The sequence below is a fragment of the Nelumbo lutea genome, chromosome 3 (genome assembly GCF_056320005.1).
Source record: "Nelumbo lutea isolate HS-2025 chromosome 3, American lotus-T2T, whole genome shotgun sequence".
Classification (NCBI taxonomy): domain Eukaryota; kingdom Viridiplantae; phylum Streptophyta; class Magnoliopsida; order Proteales; family Nelumbonaceae; genus Nelumbo; species Nelumbo lutea.
Window position 1 is genome coordinate 28,144,701 of NC_142686.1, and position 22,661 is coordinate 28,167,361.

Below are 22,661 nucleotides of genomic sequence, written 5' to 3' on the forward strand. Positions count from 1 at the left end.
ATCAATGTCATTCTCATCCTCAATATCATGCTGGCTGCTTTCTAATTTCTGCGCCCGGACCGGAAGTCTCGCAAGCAAGATAGATCACCAACGAGGAATCGCGTATATATAACAAAGAAGAACTTTCCCCCTCTATGGAACAGGATAGTCAGTCGAATGTTGGCTTCCGTACGACGGGTCTTTAGTTCACTGTCTGTTTCCTAAAAAAGTGGGACTAGCAGTTGTATGTCCTATAACAGAAAATACCTAAAACAACAGCACCCCAATTCAATAAGCCCCGCTCACTAAGGGGCCCCTCCCCTTTCTTAGTTGGGGTTGGGTTGGGTTGGAATCAAGGACACGTAATGCTATGAAAGAATTTATTAAGTATAGTCAAGCCCCTTGACTCTATCAGTTTGAAAAGTATGGAATTCTCTCCACTTGCCAACACTTGCCCGCTTACTACATAGGCTAGCGTTGGTGCTATTAGTGCTCTACTTGCAAACAAAAAGGGGCTTTCGACCTTTGTCGGCTGGCTTGCTTGACCGAGTTAAGGTCAAGCGATTGAAGACCGTTATTTGGTATAAGCAATTCTTTCGCAGCTGCTGGCCCTTTGCAAGAGTTGTTTCTTTTCTTTGTCCGATGGGAGGCTCCTACCAGCTAGTCCTGGAATCTCCTCACCGGATGCGGGGAGTGAAGCTCAACCTGCCGTATTTCCGACCGAGGGATAACTCTCCGAGTTGGGCTGGTTGCTCAATCCGTCTGAAATCCGTAAGTAGGGCCATCTGCAGCGGATTCTTTCCGAGAAATACTAGTTGATGGCAGGTCGGGCACAAGTCAATATATAAACTCCGGTAGATACGCCAACGCTATTTCTCAGTTCCACTTTAAGGGGTCTCGTCCATCTCTCGCCCATCTATCTCCGGATGCAAGCATTGATCATTTGAAGAATGGTGTGGTGCAGTTATCATGCCTCTTAGGAGGCACTATCTCAAGAAAGCCGAGTCCAGCAAGCCCAAGTCTTCGAAGCCCATCATGGCAAAGGTGGGGGAGAGAAGAAGAGTGACTCAAAGGAGGACTCTAGGAAGTCGTTCCATGGCAAAGGCAAGGCCACCTGGAGTGCTGGGTGCTTCATCTGCGGAGCCGTTGGGCACCGGGCCATGGACTGCCCTAAGAGGAAGGCTCTCAATGCACTTCTGAAGACAGAAGAGGCGAAGGAAGCCGCTAGTGAAGAGGAGCCTGAAGAGCCTAAGATGGGTGCGCTTAGGCTACTAAACGCTGTGAAGAAGCAGCCTGCAAGTCCCAAACGGGCCACTAAGGGTCTAATGTACGTGGATGTGAGCATAAACGGCCAGCAGGCTAGGGCCCTAGTTGATACAGGAGCAACCCACTACTTCATATCCGAGGGGAAAGCCAAGCGCTTGGGGCTGAAGACGGAAAGGGACACCAGCCGCATCAAGGCCGTTAACTCTGCCGCGAAACCAATCCATGGCATTGCAAAGGGCGTGGAGCTACAAATAGGAGGATGGAAAGGGACGACTAATTTCACTGTGGCGCCCCTAGACGATTTCAAGGTCGTCTTAGGGATAGAGTTCTTGGAACCAACCAAAGCCGTCCCTATGCCATACTTGGGCACCTTAGGCATCATGGATGAAGGAACACCATGCATGATCCCAACTGTTAATGTGAAGACTAGTGTGCCCACTTTATCCGCCTTGCAGCTTGTCAAGGGAATCAAGAAGGGCGAAGAAACCTTTGTGGCTGCGCTAGTTGGGGATGAAGAAAATGGGTCAAGTGAGGAGCTACCGACTGTAATAGCAGAAGTCCTTGAAGAGTTCAAAGATGTTATGCCACCGGAGCTGCCGAAGAGACTTCCACCTAGGAGAGAGGTGGATCATCGCATTGAGCTGGAACCAGGGGCTAAGCCACCGGCAATGGCACCTTACAGGATGGCCCCACCGGAGCTAGAAGAGCTGAGGAGGCAATTGAGGGAGTTGCTGGATGCCGGATTTATTCAGCCATCAAAGGCCCCATATGGTGCACCAGTGTCACGGGGCTAATCGACGGGGCCCCGTGCGGCACTCGATTGGGGTCGAGAAAGCCTACAAATGAGAGCAACAACACACAAAAGGAAACAACAGTGCACACAAATTAGACAAAAGGCAACTTGTATTGCATTAATCAGTGGTAAGCACAAGCACACAGTACAGTGTCGAGGGGATCTCGTGCTTAACCTTTACACGCTTATGAGCTCACTCGACTACCTACCTCCCCTCAAAGAGTACGTTAAGCTTTTGGGGGAGTGACAAAAGGATACATCAAAATACTATACATTCGTACTATTATTTACATAATTGCCATGGGCATACCCCCCTTACAAAAGAGTACAAGGACCCAACCCCAGACACTTAGATGGCGTGCTGATGGCGTGCTGATGGCGTGCTGATGGCGCTGAAGGAGGTTGAACCATCACAGTCTCCCCCACTCAATTCAATCTTCGTCCTCGAAGATTCTTCCTCAGGTACTCGTCCAGCTTCACTGCGAACGGAAGGAGGTCTGCTGCAAGCTCCCAGGTGTCTTCTTCTGCAGGTCCCTTCCACTTCACCAGGTACTCCCATTCTGATGTTTGGGAGGATTGGGACAACCTATGGTTGAGGATGGAGTCAAGGGATCGGTTCTTGGGCGGTCGGTATGATGGGTGTGGGCGTTGACTTTGGTTTCGGGAGGTGTCTTGGTTGTCAGCATGGTAGGGTTTAAGTTGGCTTACGTGAAAGACAGGGTGTACTTTTAACCATGGAGGTAGTTTGAGTCTGTAGGCTGAAGCTCCTACTTTGGCTAGGATTTCGCAGGGTCCCTCATATTTTCTCACAAGCCCGGGATGAACTCTTCGAAAGAACCTAAGGCAGTGGGTATGGAGTTTTACTAAGGCCAGGTCACCTACTTGGAAGTTCTCGGGTCGTCTACCCAAATCGGCCCATTTCTTCATTCTTTTAGAGGCTTTCTCTAGGGAGGCTCGAGTGATGTCAAGGCATTCTGTCCATTCTCTGGTGAAAGTGAAGGCTCGAGGGCTTTTTCCATGATGGTCGTCGACGATGCTGTGCGGACATCTTGGTAGTTGGCCGGTGATGACTTCAAAAGGACTTTGATTGGTGGAGGAGTTCTTCTGTGTGTTGATGGAAAACTGCGCAATGTCCAGCAATCGAACCCAATTCTTCTGTGTGGCTGATACAAAATGGCGGAGGTACTCTTCAAGGAGGGAGTTCATTCTCTCTGTCTGCCCATCTGACTCTGGATGGCTGCTGCTGGAGAAGTTCAAGTTCGAGCCAAGAAGCTTGAATAGCTCTGTCCAGAAAGCACTAGTGAATCGGGGATCCCGATCACTAACAATGTTCCGTGGGACTCCCCAATACTTCACCACGTGCTTGAAGAAAAGGTATGCCGTGTCTTCTGCTGAAAGGTGCTTTGGTGCTGGGGTGAAAGTGGCATACTTGGAAAATCTATCAACAACAACAACAATGGATGTATAGTCTCCCACTTTAGGAAGACCGCTGATGAAGTCCATGAAAACACTCTCCCAAGGTTGTGAGGGAGTTGGAAGAGGTTGTAGGTGTCCAAGAGGTTTGGCACGTTCGGGCTTGTCTTGCTGGCAAATCAGGCATGTCCGTGTGTATTCTCGAACATCTTGCTCCATATGGGGCCAATAGTAAGCATGTTGTAGAAGTGCCAAGGTACGCTGCCACCCAGGATGTCCTGCCCATAAGCTGTCATGACATTCACGTAGGAGAGTCTTCCTCAAGTCTTCAACTCTCGGCACAAATATCCGCCTTCCCTTAGTCAAAAGAAGGTCTTCTTCAACCCAAAACCGCCTATTCTTCCCTTCGCAAGCCGCTGTCAATAGGCTCTGAGCAATGGGGTCCTTCTGGAGTCCTTCCTTGATGAGCTTGATGAGGTCTAGTCTGATCTGGCTTTGAGAGGGACCTTCACCTGTGGATAGTGCTGCAAGCTCGGCCTTTCTGCTAAGTGCATCAGCAACCCTATTCGTCGGGCCTGGCTTGTACTCTAGAGTCATGTCAAACTCCGCTAAGAAATCTTGCCATCGCGCTTGCTTAGGGCTCAGCTTCTTCTGAGACTGAAAGTAACTAGTAGCTATGTTGTCAGTCTTGACCACGAACTTGGAGCCAAGCAGGTAGTGTCGCCATGTGCGGAGGCAATGGACGATGGCTGTCATCTCCTTCTCTTGTACAGTGTACCTCCTCTCTGTATCATTCAATTTGCGGCTTTCAAAGGCGATGGGATGTCCTTCTTGCATCAAGACCCCGCCAATAGCAAAATCAGAAGCATCTGTGTGTAGCTCATACGGCTTGTTTTGGTCAGGCAAGTCGAGGACAGGTTTTGCTAAGACAGCTCTCTTCAAATCATCAAAAGTTGTTTGGCAACACTCACTCCAGGTCCACATACTAGTCTTCTTTAGTAAGTTGGTGAGGGCAGTGGCTCGTGCTGAGAATCCAGAGATGAATCTTCTATAGTAGTTCACGAGGCCGAGGAAGGAGCGAAGTTCGGTGACCCTGGTGGGTGGTACCCAATCTTGAATGGCCTTGACTTTAGCTGGATCCATACTGATTGTGCCGGCTCGGATTATATGACCGAGGAAGGCCACCTCTTCTGTGGCGAAAGAGCATTTCTCCTTCTTAACAAATAGATTGTTGTCCCGCAAGACCTGTAAAACAATGCGGAGGTGGTCAACATGTTCCTTCAGGGTTCTACTGTAGATCACAATATCATCAATATACACAACAACGAATTGGTCCAGGTAGGGACGAAATATTCTGTTCATCAATGTACAAAAGGTTGCTGGAGCGTTGGTAAGCCCAAAGGGCATGACACGAAATTCAAAGGACCCATAACGGGTAACACAGGCTGTTTTGTGTTCGTCTCCTTCGGCTATGCGCACTTGATAGTATCCCGACCTCAGGTCTAACTTGGTGAAGTATTTGGCCCTGCTGAGTTGGTCAAAGAGGTCGGCCACCAATGGTATGGGATATTTGTTCTTGATGGTGAGCTTGTTGAGAGCTCGGTAGTCAATACAGAGCCGAAGAGATCCATCATGCTTCTTCTGAAACAGGACTGGTGCTCCAAAAGGGGCCTTAGAAGGCTGAATCAACCCAGCTTCCAACAACTCATTCAACTGTCTGCGTAGCTCGGCCAGCTCAGGAGGAGACATTCTGTACGGTGGACGTGCCGGTGGTTTGGTTCCAGGCTCCAACTCAATCTTGTGATCAACTTCTCTCCTTGGGGGAAGCTTCTTCGGCAATGTGGGAGGCATGACGTCCTGAAATTCTTCTAGTGCCATTGTAATCGCTGGCGGGATATGCTCGGTTGGTGGATCAGGCAGGTCGGAGTTCACCAATGTGGCTAGGTAAGTGGTCTCTCCTTTCCGCACTCCATCCTTGAGTTGCAATGCTGAGAGCATCTTGGGGGTGGACGTGGTATCTGGCACAACTGGAACCATGCAAGGAGCCTGGTCTTCAAATATGCACACTTTGTTGAGGAAGGGCATGGACACCGCCTTTACTTGAGTTAAGAAGTCCATGCCGAGAACAACCTGGAAATCATCCATGGGCACAACTGAGAGGTCTATCATCCCTTCCCAGTCACCAAGTTGCAAGACCACCCCATGAGCTACACCTTGTATGGGTTTGGCATTAGAGTTCACAGCCTTCAACCATCCAGCTTCCTTGGTAGGTGCCAGTTCTACTCGGGATGCCTCCTCCATAGAGATAAAGTTGTGGGTAGCACCGGTATCCACCATGGCTCTTGTGGGCTTACCATTCAAGCGAATGTCTACATACATCAGTCCCTTCGGCTTGAACTTCGATGCTCCTTGTGGGTTCGTCTTTTTTTTCATTGCGTTGAGTCTTCGTAGAGCCCCCATTCTTGTCTCCCCCGATTCCTTCTCCTCCTCGCTATGCTCATCATCACTAAGCTTTGCAAGCAAGGCATTGAGCTTCCCCCGACTAGGACAATCCTTAGTCCAATGCTTTCCCTCACAGATGAAGCAAGGTGCCGGAGGTGTTCTCTTCACAAACTGGCCACCCCTGTATCCAGTGTCTCCTTCGGGTCTCCTGTAGAACTTGTAAGTGTTGGGTTTACTTGGCCCAGAGTCTCCCTTGGGCGCGTAGTAAGGTTTCCTGTCACCTCCCATCTTGCCTACGCCCTGATATGAGTTGGGTTTGGGGCCGTCTTTGCTTGGTCGCCTGTTGTCTACCAGTTGTTCAGCAACGACCATGGCTGTGGCGAGGTCCTTTACACCTCGTCTCTGGAGTTCGAGCTCGGCCCATTGTTGTAGGCCGTCCATAAAGTTGAAGAGAAGGTCTTTGTCTGACATGTCCGTGATCTCGAGCGATAGTGCGGAGAACTCCTTCACGTACTCATGCAATGAGCCCGTGTGTTTTAGGTTCTTGAGCTTCCGACGGGCTTGGTACTCCACGTTCTCTGGATAGAACTGGCGCTTTATCTCGCTCTTGAACACGGACCACGTATTAATGGAGCATAATCCTCGCTCCACATCGACACATCTCCTGCGCCACCATAACATAGCAACATCAGTAAGATACATAACAACAGTACGCACCTTGGCCGCCTCCTCGACGAGTTCGGCGGCAGTGAAATATTGTTCCATTTGCCAAAGGAAGTTGTCAAGCTCCCGGGCATCGCGAGTCCCTGCATATGAGGTAGGCTCGCGGACTTTGATCTTTGGAGGGGCTGGAGCAGCAGGTGTGCTGGTTGTACTGGCCATCAGCCTCTTCAGAAGGGTCACTTCGCCCTTCAAGTCTTCAAGCTGGATCTGTAGGCACTTCACCAGGTCTTCTAGTGGGTTATCCGGTCTGTTGGAGCCGTCGCCGGACTGGTCCTCCAATCTTTCCACGACCGATGCTACGGTCTCAAGGTTGATTTGAAGCTCGTCCACACGGTCACGAGTTTCACCAACCACTGCTTCACAACGCATGATGCGCTTGTCCATGGTCGCAAGCCTGTCAACTGACTTGTCACGCTTGCTATGCTTTGAGCTAACGCCTTTGTCCTTGGGAGAGCTACCTCTAGGCTCGTCCTCATCATAAACCCGTGAGACCCCTTCCTGGATCTCCTCTCGCGTGTCACGATTCTTCATCCGGCTGGTGTTGTTGCGGGGCACAAAAGGGACTCGTTGCGCTTGACAACCGCTAGTGTCAACTAGCTCTGATACCAACTGTCACGGGGCTAATCGACAGGGCCCCGTGCGGCACTCGATTGGGGTCGAGAAAGCCTACAAATGAGAGCAACAACACACAAAAGGAAACAACAGTGCACACAAATTAGACAAAAGGCAACTTGTATTGCATTAATCAGTGGTAAGCACAAGCACACAGTACAGTGTCGAGGGGATCTCGTGCTTAACCTTTACACGCTTATGAGCTCACTCGACTACCTACCTCCCCTCAAAGAGTACGTTAAGCTTTTGGGGGAGTGACAAAAGGATACATCAAAATACTATACATTCGTACTATTATTTACATAATTGCCATGGGCATACCCCCCTTACAAAAGAGTACAAGGACCCAACCCCAGACACTTAGATGGCGTGCTGATGGCGTGCTGATGGCGCTGAAGGAGGTTGAACCGTCACACCAGTGCAGTTTCAAAAGAAGCACGATGGGAGTCTTCGACTTTGCTCGACGATAGAGCCCTCAACAAGGTAACGATCAAGAACAAGTACCCCATCCCTCTCATTGCGGATCTGTTCGATCAGCTAGGAGGAGCACGGTACTTTTCAAAGTTAGATCTTCGGTCAGGCTACTATCAGGTCGGAATCGCTGAGGGCGACGAGGCAAAGACTACTTGTGTCACCCGATATGGTGCCTTCGAGTTTCTGGTGATGCCTTTTGGCTTGACCAATGCCCCAGCAACGTTTTGCACCCTGATGAACCGGTTGTTTCACCCCTACCTGGACCGGTTTGTGGTGGTATATCTTGATGACATTGTGGTCTATAGTGGGACGCTTGAAGAGCACGTGGAGCACTTACGAGCTGTCTTCCAGATATTACGCGACAACCAGCTTTATGTCAAGAAGGAGAAGTGCTCTTTTGCTCAACAAGAAGTCTTGTTCCTTGGACATCGGATCAAGGGAGGGACCATTTGCATGGACAATGAGAAGGTGAAGGCCATAGAGGAATGGGATCCCCCATCAAAGGTATATGAGTTAAGATCTTTTCTTGGCCTGGTAAATGACTATCGTAGGTTCATCCAAGGCTTTTCGGGTCGGGCTGCACCTTTGACTAATCTCCTTAAGAAGAACCAACCATGGCATTGGACGAGAGAATGTCAAGAGGCCTTTGAGGACTTAAAGGGAGCCATCATGGCTGATCCGGTGTTGGCCTTGCTGAATCATGCTAAGCCGTTCGAGGTACATACCGATGCTTCGGACTATGCCATCGGTGGAGTTCTTATGCAAGAGGGGCACCCTTTCGCCTATGAGAGCCGTAAGCTCAATGACACCGAGCGGAAATACACAGTACAAGAAAAGGAGATGACCGCCATAGTGCACTGTCTACGCACTTGGAGACACTATCTGCTCGGGTCAAAATTCGTTGTCCGAACGGCCACCAGCTATTTCCAAACACAGAAGAAGCTCAGCCCAAAGCAAGCAAGGTGGCAAGACTTCTTGGCTGAGTTCAATATGTGTATCGAGTATAAGCCGGGACGCACGAATCTAGTGGCTAATGCGTTAAGTCGGAAAGCAGAGCTTGTGAGCTTGAAGCAACAGGAGATAATTGCTGTGAGCCAGTTTAGGAGCACCCTTTCTGATAGGATCAAGGAGGGTCTACAACATGACGCAGTAGCTAGGAGCCTACTACAAGCTGTCAAGGAGGGTAGGACTCGTCGCTTTTGGGAAAAGGATGGTCTGCTCTACACCAAGGGGAATAAGCTTTTCGTCCCAAGGTGGGATAACATACGTAGGGACTTGTTGAAGGAGTGTCACGACACTCGCTGGGCAGGACATCCCGGTCAGCACCGAACAATGGCGTTGCTTGGCGCTTGATTTTATTGGCCTCAGATGAAAGAAGACGTGGAAAGTTATGTCCAAACCTGTCTTGTGTGTCAACAAGACAAAATAGAACATAAGAGGCCAGGAGATCTAGATCCTTTGCCTATCCTCACCAGACCATGGCAAAGTGTTACTATGGATTTCATCTCTTGCTTGCCCAGGGTGGATGGGCTTGGAAGCATCATGGTGGTGGTCGATAGATTTTCTAAGTATGCCACCTTCATGGCGGCATCTGCCGACTGCACTGCGGATGAGGCCGCACGCTTGTTTATGAAGAACGTGGTCAAGTACTGGGGGCTGCCCTCGCGTCCCTTCTCTTACAAATTCTTCTATGAAAAGAAGGAATGCAGCGTGGTAAGCCGCATCGGGTGAGTGACATAGGAAAGGGGACCGCCAAATTGTTACGGTTCAAAGCAGGCTTAGCCTTACCTACGCTTGGCAGGCTTACGTTAGGGACATGCCCGTCATTTTCGCCTGTAAGACTTTTGGGAGAACTGATGTCATTTTCAGGCAGACCACCGAAAGCTTAACGTACTCCTTGAGGAGGGGTGGTCGACCTCCTTGGGTGCCTAACCTTGGCACTCGTAGACCATCATCCCCTTGCGGGGCGGCCCTGGTTAACGGCTAGCATGGCTACCAGGGTTCCTCATGGGCGCACACTAGCTCATGGGGACAGTGTTGGACCGGCACTGCGCTGCCGACACTCAAGGGAGGCTTGGCACGCGGGCCTGGCTCAAGCACGTCCCTACACCTCGCCAGCCCCTTGCCCAAGCTGATTGAGCTATCCCGTTGACCCTAGCGCACGGGTGGGTTCCGGCCCAAACGGTTGCCTATCATCATGGCACACAGGTGCCTGTCATCATCGGCATACAGGAGACCCTACACATCGGTGCCAAGTCACCTCATCGGCGCATGGTCGCCTTCCATGACCTGATTCTGACGTTCGTGAGCGTGACCCTGCGAACGGAAAGAGTGAGCCAACCGAAAACCATATACGCAATAAGCAAAGCAAGCACCAGTACTAGAGTCAGTTGTTCCAGATCGAGAACCAGCCCTAATAGCAACAGAGGCAAGGATGGCAAGAGCAAAGCAAGCAGTAGACCTAGCAGCTAATCCAGTGTTAGATCAAGACCCAGCATAAGATCCATACCTAGTCAAAAGACCAATAGGAGCATAAGTAGCTAATACGTCAGAAGCACGCACCAGTCACATACCCAGTAGTAGGACCTGCACCATAAGCTAGGGTTGCAGGAGCAGAGCAAGCCATACGTTGATCCAGTCAAAGAACCAGTAGTAGATCCATGTTTACCAACAGCATTACCAGAGCTAGTCCTTTATCCAGTTGAAGAACGAAGAACCAGTTGACTAAGTTACAGTTCCTTAAGCATAACCAGTAGAGACCACAGATCCATATCAAGCAGATACGAGGGTGACAGTACGAGTACCAACAGTAGCATATCCAAGTACAGATCCTATATTTGCAAAGGTATAAGCATAGCCAAGACCAGTATACCCACACCAGCAGTCGATCTAGCTTTTGATATTGGCAATGCTATTGAGGATGTTATTGAAGCACCACTACAACCACCAATAGCAGTTGTTAAACCAGTAGCTCTAGATCGAGAGCCGGATGCACCAGTAGTCAAGGCATAGCCGGTTGGTTTACCATCACTAGAAAGGGCAGAGGTAGCAGCTCCAGATCAACCACCAAACGTAGATTAGTTCGATCAGCAGCACCTAACAAGTAGTAAACAGTTCCGGCACTATTTGGCTTTGGCTTTGCACCTGCTGGCTTTGGTATTTCTTCATAGTCTGATGCCCATGGTAGAGATTCTCAGTTTCGTGATCAAGATCGTGATTGGTATTTTAGTGATCGAAAGGAAGAGTCTGAATTTAGGGATCGAGACCCGTACCCTTTAGCTTCCCTTCGTACGGTTATAGACCTAGAAGTAAAGGCAGGAGCATCCCTTCCATTTCGAGAGCTAGAAGCAGGAGAGCTTGTTGTTTACCCATAAGCTGCAGTGAAAGGTCCAGCATCAGTCGTTTCAGCAAGTGGTTAAGCAAGTGATTCTGTAAATGGAGCATACTTTGTTCTCGCACCCACCCCAACTAGATAGTTGCTTCGATCGGCCCAACCCCCATAGAGAGAGAGGAATATCTTCTATATACTCTTTTTCTAGTGAGGGGAGCACTTTGACACGGCTACTACGGTCACTATAGAAACACTATTTCTCTTTGAGAAGCGAGTCAAGATCTGATTCATCGGATCACAGAAGGGCTTAAGGAACTATCAGCAACAGGGATTTTCTCCGGCCTGCCGAGCGGAAAGACTCACAGTCCATCGTACTGACTTACAGGGAAAGGTATAATAACATATTTGAGCAAGCGAAGAAACAAGCAACGGAATGAGCGCCTAGCGCTCGTGGAGTTGCTTGTTGGTTTTCATCATTATTTATCTAATGAATCTGTTGACGGAAAAATTTTGTTGTTCTGGAATGAACATATTTCTATCCAACCTTGGAGATTTTCGACCTAATGCTTATCTGTCTCGGCAAATTATGGTGGTCAATCGTTTATTATTTCGATCATCTATGCTAAATGTTCTCGTTCTGAAAGACTTCCTCTTTGGGATGAACTTAAAGACTCTCACAGACATATGGATAAACCTTGGATTCTAGCTGGTGACTTCAATGTTGTTGGAGAGGTCAATGAAAAGCTGGGCGGGAGGTCACCTGACTTGAATGCTATCAATGACTTTAGAGACATGATTTCTTTTTGTGGCCTCATTGATGGAGGTTACACTGGCAGCAAATATACATGGTAGAATAATCAGGAAGGTAACAGATGCATCTGGGCTCGTCTCGATAGGGTTCTTTTTCACTCTGATTGGCTTCAAACGTTCTCAAACTCATCTGTGGAGCACCTCCCTCGTTTTGATTCTGATCACTCTCCACTTTTAGTCTCTTTCAAAAGCCCAGCAGACCTTCACCCTTGCATTTTCAGATTTCAACATATTTTGGTGCATCATTCGGACTTCATGGAAGTTGTCAAAAACTCTTGGAATCAGCCCATGTATGGTGAGTATAATCCAATGCTCCACTTCTTTCGCAAACTAAAAAGACTCAAAGGCCATCTGAGGGACTGGAATAAAGCCTCCTTTGGAAATATATTCCAAAACATCCATACAGCTGAAGATGATGTCTTGAGGTGTCAATACAATCTTGAATTGGGCTGGTCGGAAGATAGAAAAATCGCCCTTGAAGAGGCAAAGGCTAAACTTGAGAGATGTCTTCTCATGGAAGAATCTTTCTGGAGGCAACGTTCTCCGGTGAAATGGCTTAATGAAGGTGACAAAAACACCAAGTTCTTCCACGTTTCCACTAAAGGAAAAATACGGAAAAACTACATATCCCGAATCAAAAACAGCCATGGAATTTTGACTAATAATCACGAGGAGATGGGTCAGGAAGCTGTTAATTATTTCCAGCATATTCTCTCTTCGGAAGGAGCTCCCCAAGATCTCGAGTTATTACAGGTGATTCCCAACCTTGTTAATAATGAAGACAATGAGATGTTGATTAGACTTCCGGATGTCGAAGAAGTTAAGAATACTGTTTTTGGCATGTCAATTTTGAAAGCAGGGCCCGATGGTTATTCAGGTATTTTCTTCCATAGATGCTGGGAAATTATTGAAAAGGATCTCATGGACTTGGTCACTTGTTTTTTCAACCAGGGTCAAATTCCCAGAGCTTTCAATTTCACTCTACTTGTCCTTATCCCAAAGTAAGAAGACCCTGTTTCCTTTTCTGATTTCCGTCCGATAAGCCTTTGCAACTTCATATAGTTGATCCTGACCAAAATCATTGCTAATCGGTTGAGCCTCATCTTGCCTAAGCTTATTTCTGAAGAACAAGCAGCTTTTGTGAAAGACCGAGACAGCATTGAAAACGTCACTATTGCTCAGGAGCTTGTCTTGGATATTGACAGAAAGGTCCATGGTGGTAACATTATGTTCAAACTCGATATGGCGAAAGCCTACGACAGAATCGAGTAGAATTTTCTCATTGATGTTCTGATTCGTTATGGTTTCTGCCCGAAATTCATTGATTTGATCCAAGGTATTCTCACAGAATAAAATTTTTCTGTTATGATCAATGGCAGTCCGTTTGGTTTCTTCAAGAATTCTAGAGGATTGCGCCAAGGTGACCCGCTCTCTCCCGCACTTTTTATACTGGCTGAAGAAGTTCTGAGTAGAGGCCTTAAATACATTTTCTCTAGCGGTTTGGTGGAGTACAACAGAGGTGGTAGAAATTTCTTACCTGTTTCCCACCTCCTATTCGCCGACGACACGCTGATTTTTCTCAATGGCAAAAAGTCCTCGGTGCAGCGTTTATTCCTCTTTCTTGAACGTTATGAAAAGGCCTCTGGGCAAGCCATAAACAGAGGTAAGAGCTCCTTCTTTGGTCCCAAGAATATCTCTCCGAATCGTAATAACATGATCACCACGATTTCTGGCATACCCAGGAAGCAATTCCCTTGCTAATATCTGGGTATTCCTCTTTAAAAAGGAAGACTCAAAAAGGTCTACTTTGCTGAATTGACAGAACAAATTCGTTACAAGGTTGGAAATCTCACCTTTTCTTTTGTCTAGAGGCGGCAAATTGATCCTTATGAAGCATGTTTTGGCATCCATGCCTATTTATTTCCTATCCGGCATTCCGGTTCCATCAGGCGTGATGAAGACCATTGAAAACTTATTCATGGATTTTTGGTGGGGTTCGGAAGACGGAAGGCAAAAGTGCCACTGGCTTTCGTTTGATAGAATTAGCCTTCCTACGACTGAAGGAGGCCTTGGTCTTAGAAAGCTCTCGGACATTGCTACTGCATTTCGGATGAAGTTGGGTTGGAAACTCATCAGACAAACTTGTCTTTGGGCTGATTTTTTCATACACAAGTATTGCCGCAACACTCCTTTATGGTTTCTCACTGACAAACCTGGGGATTCCAAAACTTTGAAAGAGATATGTGGTCGCATCCGGGATATCATGATGGGTTCTAAATGGCTGATTGGGAATGGGCAAAAAAAATATTTTTTGTTTCATCCCCCGCTTATTGAATTTGCTTTGGATAGACCTAATCATAGGTTAATGAAAAAGGACGTCCTCAACTCAGAAGGAGATTGGAACCTAAACTCTGTGGAGAACCTGCTCCCTCCGAATATTCTCGATTCTATTCATCAAAGTGGTTTCTACACGTCTCCTAATACAAAAGTAAAGACATGATCATCTGGAAACTTTCAAATAATGGTCGTTTCTCCATCAAAAGCTGTTGGGACATGATAAGGGATGAAGGCCGGGGAGAAATTCTGGGCCAAACACGTCTGGAATAACGCGGTCCCAAACAAGATTGCTGTCTTTGCTTGGAAGCTCATAAACCGTGCCTTACCTACTGATGACAGAATTCAATCCAAAGGTATCAACCTGGCGAGCAGATGTTGGTGCTGTACTAATCGAACAAATGAATCCCTACACCATCTCTTTATAGGGAGTGAAATGGCTACTGCTCTTTGGTCTTATTTTGCAACCATTTTTGAGGTCAACATTCAGCCTGACGATTCAATCTACTTCAGACTTTTTAAATGGTTCCGCCAAGTTGGTTGCAGCACTTCTATTCGTCGAGTCGAATGGGGATTCCTCCTTTCTTCATCCTGTGGGAGATCTGGCTCGAACGAAATAGAAGACGCCATGGAGAAAACCAATCCACCCACATTATGAGACTCAATAAAGTTCGTCAATGGCTAAGGGATTGCTCTCATATGTTACAGGTGCGTAGCAGGCCTCTTCTTTTGGATTCTATTATTCTCAACACTCTAAATGTTCCTATCCGCCCGATCGAAAGTAAAAGAATTATCTTGACTAAATGGTCTCGACCAAACAAAGATCATTTCAAACTCAATACGGATGGCGCATCCAGAGGTAATCCGGGCATCAGTGCGGGGGGTGGTATTGTCAGAAACCATGAAGGCAAACTGATCAGAGCCTTTGGAAAATTCTATGGGATTTGCTCCAATATCATGGCAGAAATCAGAGCTATACACGATGGGCTTGACTTATGTCACCTTCTGGAGCTACACAATATCATCGTTGAAAGTGATTGCAAGGTAATTGTGGATTTCTTCAATGGTAAAGCTAATCTGCCTTGGCCAATATGGTACTGGAAGAACAAGATTATGGAAAAAGTCTCTACACTTTCTTGTTCATTTCATCACACCTTCAGAGAGAATAACAGAGTCGCGGACGGACTAGCTAACCTCAGCTGTGATTCTTTGGCCGATTGCTATGTTGAGTCAGAGATCACACTTCCGCTCAACATAAAAGGTTTAGTTCTTATTGAGAAGACGGGTCTCCCGAACATTCGAAGATATTCTATGCCTTACTTTGCTCGATTTCCTGTTATTTGAGTATCCGGGTTACTATCCAGCAGGGGTGTAATTGTATTTGTCTTAGGATTGCTGGATTTGTACCTTGCTTTTCTCGAGGGGTAAGGCTTTTACGTCCCCCCCTTAATCCCTCTCGGGGGGAGGACAGCTCAGTTACAGCAGGACAGCCAAGCCATAGATCTAGCTGCTGATAGATGCAGCGGTTATGGAGTTGGATTAGAGCGGTCAGGCCTTACTCCATTCGCTTTGCTCATGGCGGCCTGACTTAATGCCCGTAAAAGGAACGTTCCGATAACACTTGCAACCACAAGACAGGCATTTTGGCATACATAATAAGGCTAACGCATTATGCCATACATATAAGCCGGCTGATAGCTGCTTACTAGCTGATACTAATAGCTGCTAATAGCGGCTGCCTAGCTCCTGTTAGTTGCTAATAGCTGCTTAAGCCAGCAAAAGGAACGTTCCGCTAACACTTGCAACCATAAGCAAAGACAGTTTGGCTAATAAGGCTAACGCACTATGCCATTAAAGCCGTAGACGTATTGACAGCCAAAGGCGTACTAAGGCATTGGCTTAAGACAGGCACTAGCTTAAGGCATTAAGGCATTAAGACATGGCTTAAGACAGGGCATACGGAATTAAGCCATTAAAGCCGAAGGGAGTTTGGCTAATAAGGCTAACGGACTATGCCATTAAAGACGTAGGCATATTGGCAGCCGCAGACTAAAGGAATTAAAGCCAAAGGCATTAAGGCAGGCTTTAAGGCATATAAGGCTAAGGAATATAGCTTGCCAATCTTATGATTGGCATTATAGGCGTATTAGCAACGGACTAGGAATGGTACTCTTCCCTACTCTAACCTCTAACTGAATTCGGACTAAGAGATTACACTCACTCAGCTAGCTCTTAAGATTTTCTTAAGTTAGTTTAGTCATTATTACTTCCTTTAGTCGGTAAGAAAGGAAGCTCATTAGTCCTAGTCCTAATAGTCAGACAAAGCAGCAGACAGGCAGGGAAATAAGCTCAAACATGCTATTAGTCTAACAGAGCTAGTAATAAGAGCAGGTAAAGCCAAGCAAAGAGGAAGAAAAGGAAGAGGTATTTATCAACTAAGAGCCGAAAGCAAGGCAGGCAAGTCAGCTCAAACATGCACTAATGCCAAAAGCGGAAAGCCAAGACTAACTGCTAAAAGCAGAAAGCCAAGCAAGTAAGGCAGACCAAGCTACTAAGGCAGAGCAGACTAGGAAGGCTAGCTACTAAGCTCATTAAAGCAGTCAAGTCAGGCTAGCTAGTCTAGTAAGGTCAAACATGCCAGTATTAGCTGACAAAAGAACAGACAAAAAAAAAGGGATCTATTAACAGCTAGGCTAGTAAAAAGAAGAGGTATTTATCTATCACTTGAGAATCGATTAAGGCATGAAGACGTTCCTCCCCTGACTCTAAAGCCCCTTTAGGCGGGGTACCTTCGCTCCACTGACCGTAACTCACCTTCGGACTAATACGGTTCCTCTTCACCTAAGCTTCAAAAAAGTTAGGAAGTAAATTCTCTTAATTAGTTGTTTCTTAAAAGACTAGTCATAATGAAACTACTAGTAAGGAAGATTAGTACAGCAGGTTCGGACAGCTATTCCTAGTGAAGGAAGAAAGAGGCTCTCTAGCCTGAAAGCCTACCAGAAACAAGCGAGGTATTCTCCTGTACTCGCTTAAGGAAGGGGTCCATATAGCTGCTCTAGCCCGCCCTATTAAGTCAGTTCGAAGCAAGGATAGCAGCTAGTAAGACAGCTCAGTCATAATGATGCTACTAGTAAGAGAGGCAACTAGTCCAGTAAGGCAGCTAGTAAGGCAGCCGACAGCTATTCCTAGTAAAGCAAGAAAGAGCTCTTCTCTAGCTGGATTGGCAAAGCAACGATAACTAGTAAGACAGCTCCTAAGTAGATAAGACTAAAGCTACTAGTCGGTAAGGAAGAAGGTATTAGTACGGCTATTAGTACAGTTGATTAAGGAGGTCATTGATGTAAGGAAGTTATAGTGGCTAGTCTATACGGCTAGGCTAGTAGGAAAGGGAAGCAGAAAGAGACAAGTAAAGAAGGTCTGTCTAACCGGATAGTCGAACAAGACAGTAAGTAAGGCAGAACTAGTAAGACAGAAAAGAAGAGGAATAAGTTCACTATTCATAGAGTCAAGTAAGATAGGAAAAGAAAGGTCTTTAGTTACAGTAGTCTGCCAGCCAGTAGTACCAGTAGTCAGAAAGCCGAAAGCCGCCCTTTTAGTAACTTGGGAAGGGTATTGCCAACTATTAGCCAAGTAAGAGAGGAAAGAACAGTCTTACCGGCTGGCTAACCAGACAACTAGTCAATAGAAGAGGCCTTTGCTAGCTTGACGAAATCTTTTCCTCTTTAACATGGAGCAGTACTACTACGAATAGAGGTAGAGAACTACGAATATATAAATAAATATCTAAATAAATAAATATATAAATATATATTTAAATATATAATATATATATTTATATTTATATATTTAGAGAAATTGAAATAAAATAAATAGAAAAAACTATTTATATATATATTTAGATATATTTATTTAAATAGGATTTTCAAAAATTTCGTATATATAGTGCTCCGCTAGTCTGGGTTTCACATTAGCATTCCTGAGCTGTACGGACCTTAAGAATAAAGGCTTCAAACCAAGGGAAGGACTGTTTTCACATGCCACAGTTAGGACTTTGAAGTACGATACTGACTGTTCACTTTCTCAAAATTGACTCCGTATAGTCTGTACCGGAGTGGTTCATCGTCAAAAGAACAACAATTGGTTGTAGCATTTCAATTCATGTGATGTAAAAGAGGGCTTTCTCGTCTCGCAGGCTGGGGTGAGCTTTCTCACTATACAATGACCACTACGAACGAAGGACCAACGACGATCTTGGAGGAGGAGGAGGAGGAGGAGCTAATTCGGACGGAATCGAAGCGAGGAAATTCAGAGTTCATGCCACGACGATCTATATGGAAGGGCAGTTTTGTTGATGCATTCCTGTTGAGAATGAAGAAGAAAAGAGATCTTCTTTTGAACAGGAAAATTTGGTCACGTAGATCTTCTATTTCGCCAGAATTCGTTGATTGCTCCGTACGAATTTACAATGGAAAAACTCCTGTTCGTTGTAAGATCACTGAAGGAAAGGTTGGTCATAAATTTGGAAAGTTTGCTTCTACACGGAAACGAAGACCTTCGAGAACAAATATTGGACAGGGAAGAAAAAAGGGGAAAAAGTAAAGTCTAAGCGCATATGGCACGAAAAGGAAATCCGATTTCAGTTTTCATATTCACTCTTTTTGATTCTATAATCAAGTTTAGAAAGCCTCTTTCTTTTTGTTACAAGTTCATCTTCGGTGCCATTGCTGGAGTGATGGTCAAATCCTTTTCCATACTCAGTCGAGTCCTGGTCTCCAAGTGTTTTTCCGAGCATCTTTTTGGCTCTTAATTTATGTTTTTACTCCCATTTCATTCCTTATCATTTCTTTTGACTTATGCTGGGGTTTCAGACAAGTTCCTTTTTTCCGCCGTTTTTTTCCTTGTTTCTCTCTTCCCTTTTGAGATGAAAATGGCGGCTGCCGTAAAGCCTTATCTTCCTTCACAGGAAAATCTTTCCATCCGCGAGGATGATGCCCTCCACAATGTAATCCCAGAACCCGGTCAACCCGAGGTGCCCCAATTTGTGCCCCCAGATCCTTCCCATGACTTCCTTAGTGACGAGTTTTTTCGCCATATCAAGGCGACCAATAACATTTTCCTACGGGGCTTCTCACGGAAGATGAGCAAAGGGATCTCCTGGATATACACCAGGCTACTTTTAATGCTATCATGTGCGTTTTAGGCCAACTTGGAATCGAGCCGGAGATCGTGCTCAAAAATAGGCGCGGCATTCTGTTGTCTCCAGCCCCTAAGCCCACCTGTCCTGAAAACGCTCCTTTTGGAGCTTATACTCTTTCCTGATTGTAGCCTTCATCTAAGCCGAATTTTGCGGGCAATAATAGATTATGAAATTGTATAGACGGGTTGCTGGGGTGTGGATCAGTTTTCGCGGGGCGGGGGGCTCACACAAGTAAGTGAAGGACCCCCCGTAGGGCCTTTCTGAAGTGTGGCCCACACACGGCCAGGGGGTAAAGAAAAGGGAGGGGGGATAAGGGGAGCCTTAGCCCTTAGAATCGAATTCTAAACCGGCGTGGCGCTGCTGGATGCTTCTGATCAATAGAACAGGAAGAGGAGTCAGCCAAAAAGAAACACCACCAAAAGTAACGACCACCAAGATACGCATAGTGATTCGATCTTTTGATCACCCATTTTTGGAAAACCATTTTTGGGGGCTTCCGCCTTACACACGGAAGATTGGATTGCCTGAATCACGAGTCTTATATACTGTGTTACGATCACCTCATATTGATAAAAAGTCCAGAGAACAATTTGAAATGGAAATCAAGAAACAATTTCTGGTCATAAAAACAGAAACGCATGAATTGCGCAAGAAGTTCTTTCGGTTAAAACGCCGTGCGACTCGGAGGACGTAAGACTTCTTGGTCAAGCCAAAAAGATTGCCGACTGGATGCTCCTACCCCACCATGCCTGGCCCTTTACCTTAAGAAGAAAGAGGGGGGTATGAAGCGTGGGAAACAATGCAAGAAGTGTATGATACAACAGGTAACCTTAAGGAGTGGCGGCAAAACTCTTGATTGATCAACGCGAGTGAACTGTGCTTAGACGCTTCGTAAAACCGCACCGCATCTACGAGAGGAGCTGATGGATGAGTAGGCTTCCCCTTTCGATTCACGGAATGTGATCTGGGACACGATGGGAGTTTGCGTGCCTCGGTAGGAAAGAGATCACCGGAGTATAGCACAAGATCGCCTTTTCTTGCTGCCATGGGGTCGACCTGTGAACAAGGTAAACCCAATGGGAACCAAAAAACGGGAGGGTACCGCATTGGGCAGAAGACGATCCAAAAAGCGAAGGCTCACCCAGCGAAACAAGCAACGGATTGAGCGCTGACGCGCGAAAGCCGTTGCGCTAACAGCATGATGAAAAACTACAGCGCAGCAAGCAACGGATTGAGCGCTAGCGCGTAGTGCAGCCAGCGCAACGGCAGCGCGCTAGCGCGTGCATCCGTTTTGAATCTTGCTACTCCGGCAAAGAGCGTTGCGGCGCCCTAGCGGGCGCCTGAACTTGCTGCCGGAGCTTGTTGGAGCCGCTCGATTGGCGCGCTAGCAACAAGCAACGGATTGAGCGCTAGCGCGGCGCTAACGAGCGGCTGCGCTACCGCGCCGCGCTAGCGCTCAATCAAGTAGGCTCGAAAGTCGGAGTGCGCGTTAGCGCACTTACGTTTTCTCGCTTGTTGCATCCGGCTTTCTTGCTGCTCACGTTTTTCATCATACTGGGCGCGCTAGCGCCAAACTATACACCAAGGTGGCTTCGCATGCTTACTGGCTTCAGATGAAGAAGAAGCAGGACCCCGTGAAGAGTGCATCGAAGCGTGGTGTTCAGACCGAGAAAACATCGAACCGTAGGGACCAAAGAAATATGTCACGAGTGTATGACAGGGGTCTTATCCCGCGCCCCCGTGAGGAATGCCTAAACGTGCTTGGCGTCTTATCGAGGGGGTACAGCGTATACGTCGAAAAGCATAAACCTGTTTCGAGAGCGAGAGTAAGGGTTGCCAGTTACCGCTCCGATCATTACCCAGCGATATGAAGAGGACTGGCCTGGACCATTCGCACCGCATCGCATTCAACACGCAAATGAGATGCTCCTCGATTGGCGGCCATTCTCCGATCGCACATGTCTGACAGGAAAAAGCTAGGAAGAAATTCATGGGCTACCGCCCTTGATCGCGGAACCATTTGTTGGATAGTTTGGTCTACGCATTAAGACAGCAGAGCCGCTTTATTAATATACCCCATCACAGGTATGGCTTTGAGTTCCGTTCCACCCACCCGAATGAGCGAGCCCTTCGGGAAATGCTGAGCTATCCCTATGGGGCCAAAAACCCGGAGTTTGGCTCGAAAACAAAAGAAGGAGATGCGCTCGAGTACGGAAACCCGCGAGTATCGGCAACTAGCCGGAACGGCCGAAGACCGCTACCTCTAGAAACAGCAGTAGTCGCTAACCACGCCATACTAACTGCGACGGTGGCTCCATACTGGAAACTTCTAGTCGAGACCAGAGAAAGAACGGCTAAATAAAGGCATTTAAGCCACGGTTCAAAGCCAAGGTTAAAACAGTCTGCAAGCCTCTCGATATCGGCCACGCTATAACTTGTTTCTGGCGGGGGATCCAGGTGGTGAATCAGAGCTGAAGGCGGCCCTCGCTCAAGCGGGTTGTGAAGATGTTGTTTGTGTTCCGGGGGAGCTATCTAACTTACCATAAGTAAACCAATAAATCAACAACTAAATGGAAACGTAGCTATCAACGCGTCAGGTTGCTTTTTCATTTTGCTTGGTCAATAACTTCAAATCCTAACTATAGATCTTCTTGTATTGCCCATTCCAAAAGCGAGACGAGAGAGGGAGGGACATTAGTGATTCCCCTACTAACAATCTAGCAATGTTCTCGAATTTGGTATTGATGGTGGCCGTCCTCGAAGTAGCTATCAACGGCAGAGGGAGTTGCTAGCACTATCTAACGACTCTGTTTGTACTAGTGTCACCCGCACACTGCGCCTCTGGGAAACGCTCCACTCAATCCCCAACATGGTTCTCTGTTTCTGGACGAATTCGGGATATGGATAGTCGGTAGTAGCTAGAGCGATAGGGAATATTATAGCTATTGACGAATGATGGAAATTCTTCAGCTGGAAAAACCGACCCAATCGTGACTATCAATTTGGATCGAGGCCTGAAGCGACTACTGGACGTACAGGTCGGTCCTGCCGGAACTAGAAGTATCAAAGCGATAATTGGACACTGTCGTCCCTATCCCATTTCATATCTATCACCGTAGTTACGCCGATTGTGAAACCATTCGGAAGTAGCTTGGTCCGGCTTTCCCACCCTTTTCTTCAACCCCCAAAAAAAACACTTGGTTATTTTCGGTCAGGCAAGGTGTTGAAATTTATCGCACTTTAGGGCGTGGTTAGATAGTAGTGGGAATAATAGTTCGGGAAAAATA

The 22,661-nt window shown here is 46.9% G+C and overlaps 1 protein-coding gene and 1 long non-coding RNA gene across 2 annotated transcripts; both read left to right on the top strand.

Moving 5' to 3' along the window:
- Positions 1-1,139: 1,139 nt before the first annotated feature.
- On the top strand, positions 1,140-2,039 carry LOC148863867 (uncharacterized). The gene has a single exon (XM_088976290.1). It carries the CDS (start codon positions 1,140-1,142, stop codon positions 2,037-2,039), a length of 900 nt encoding a protein of 299 aa, XP_088832416.1.
- A 7,958-nt stretch (positions 2,040-9,997) lies between these two features.
- LOC148863868 (uncharacterized) lies at positions 9,998-15,716 on the top strand. The gene is made up of 2 exons (XR_016109356.1): positions 9,998-13,506; positions 13,666-15,716. It is a non-coding gene; the product is annotated as an uncharacterized LOC148863868 (long non-coding RNA).
- Positions 15,717-22,661: the final 6,945 nt, after the last annotated feature.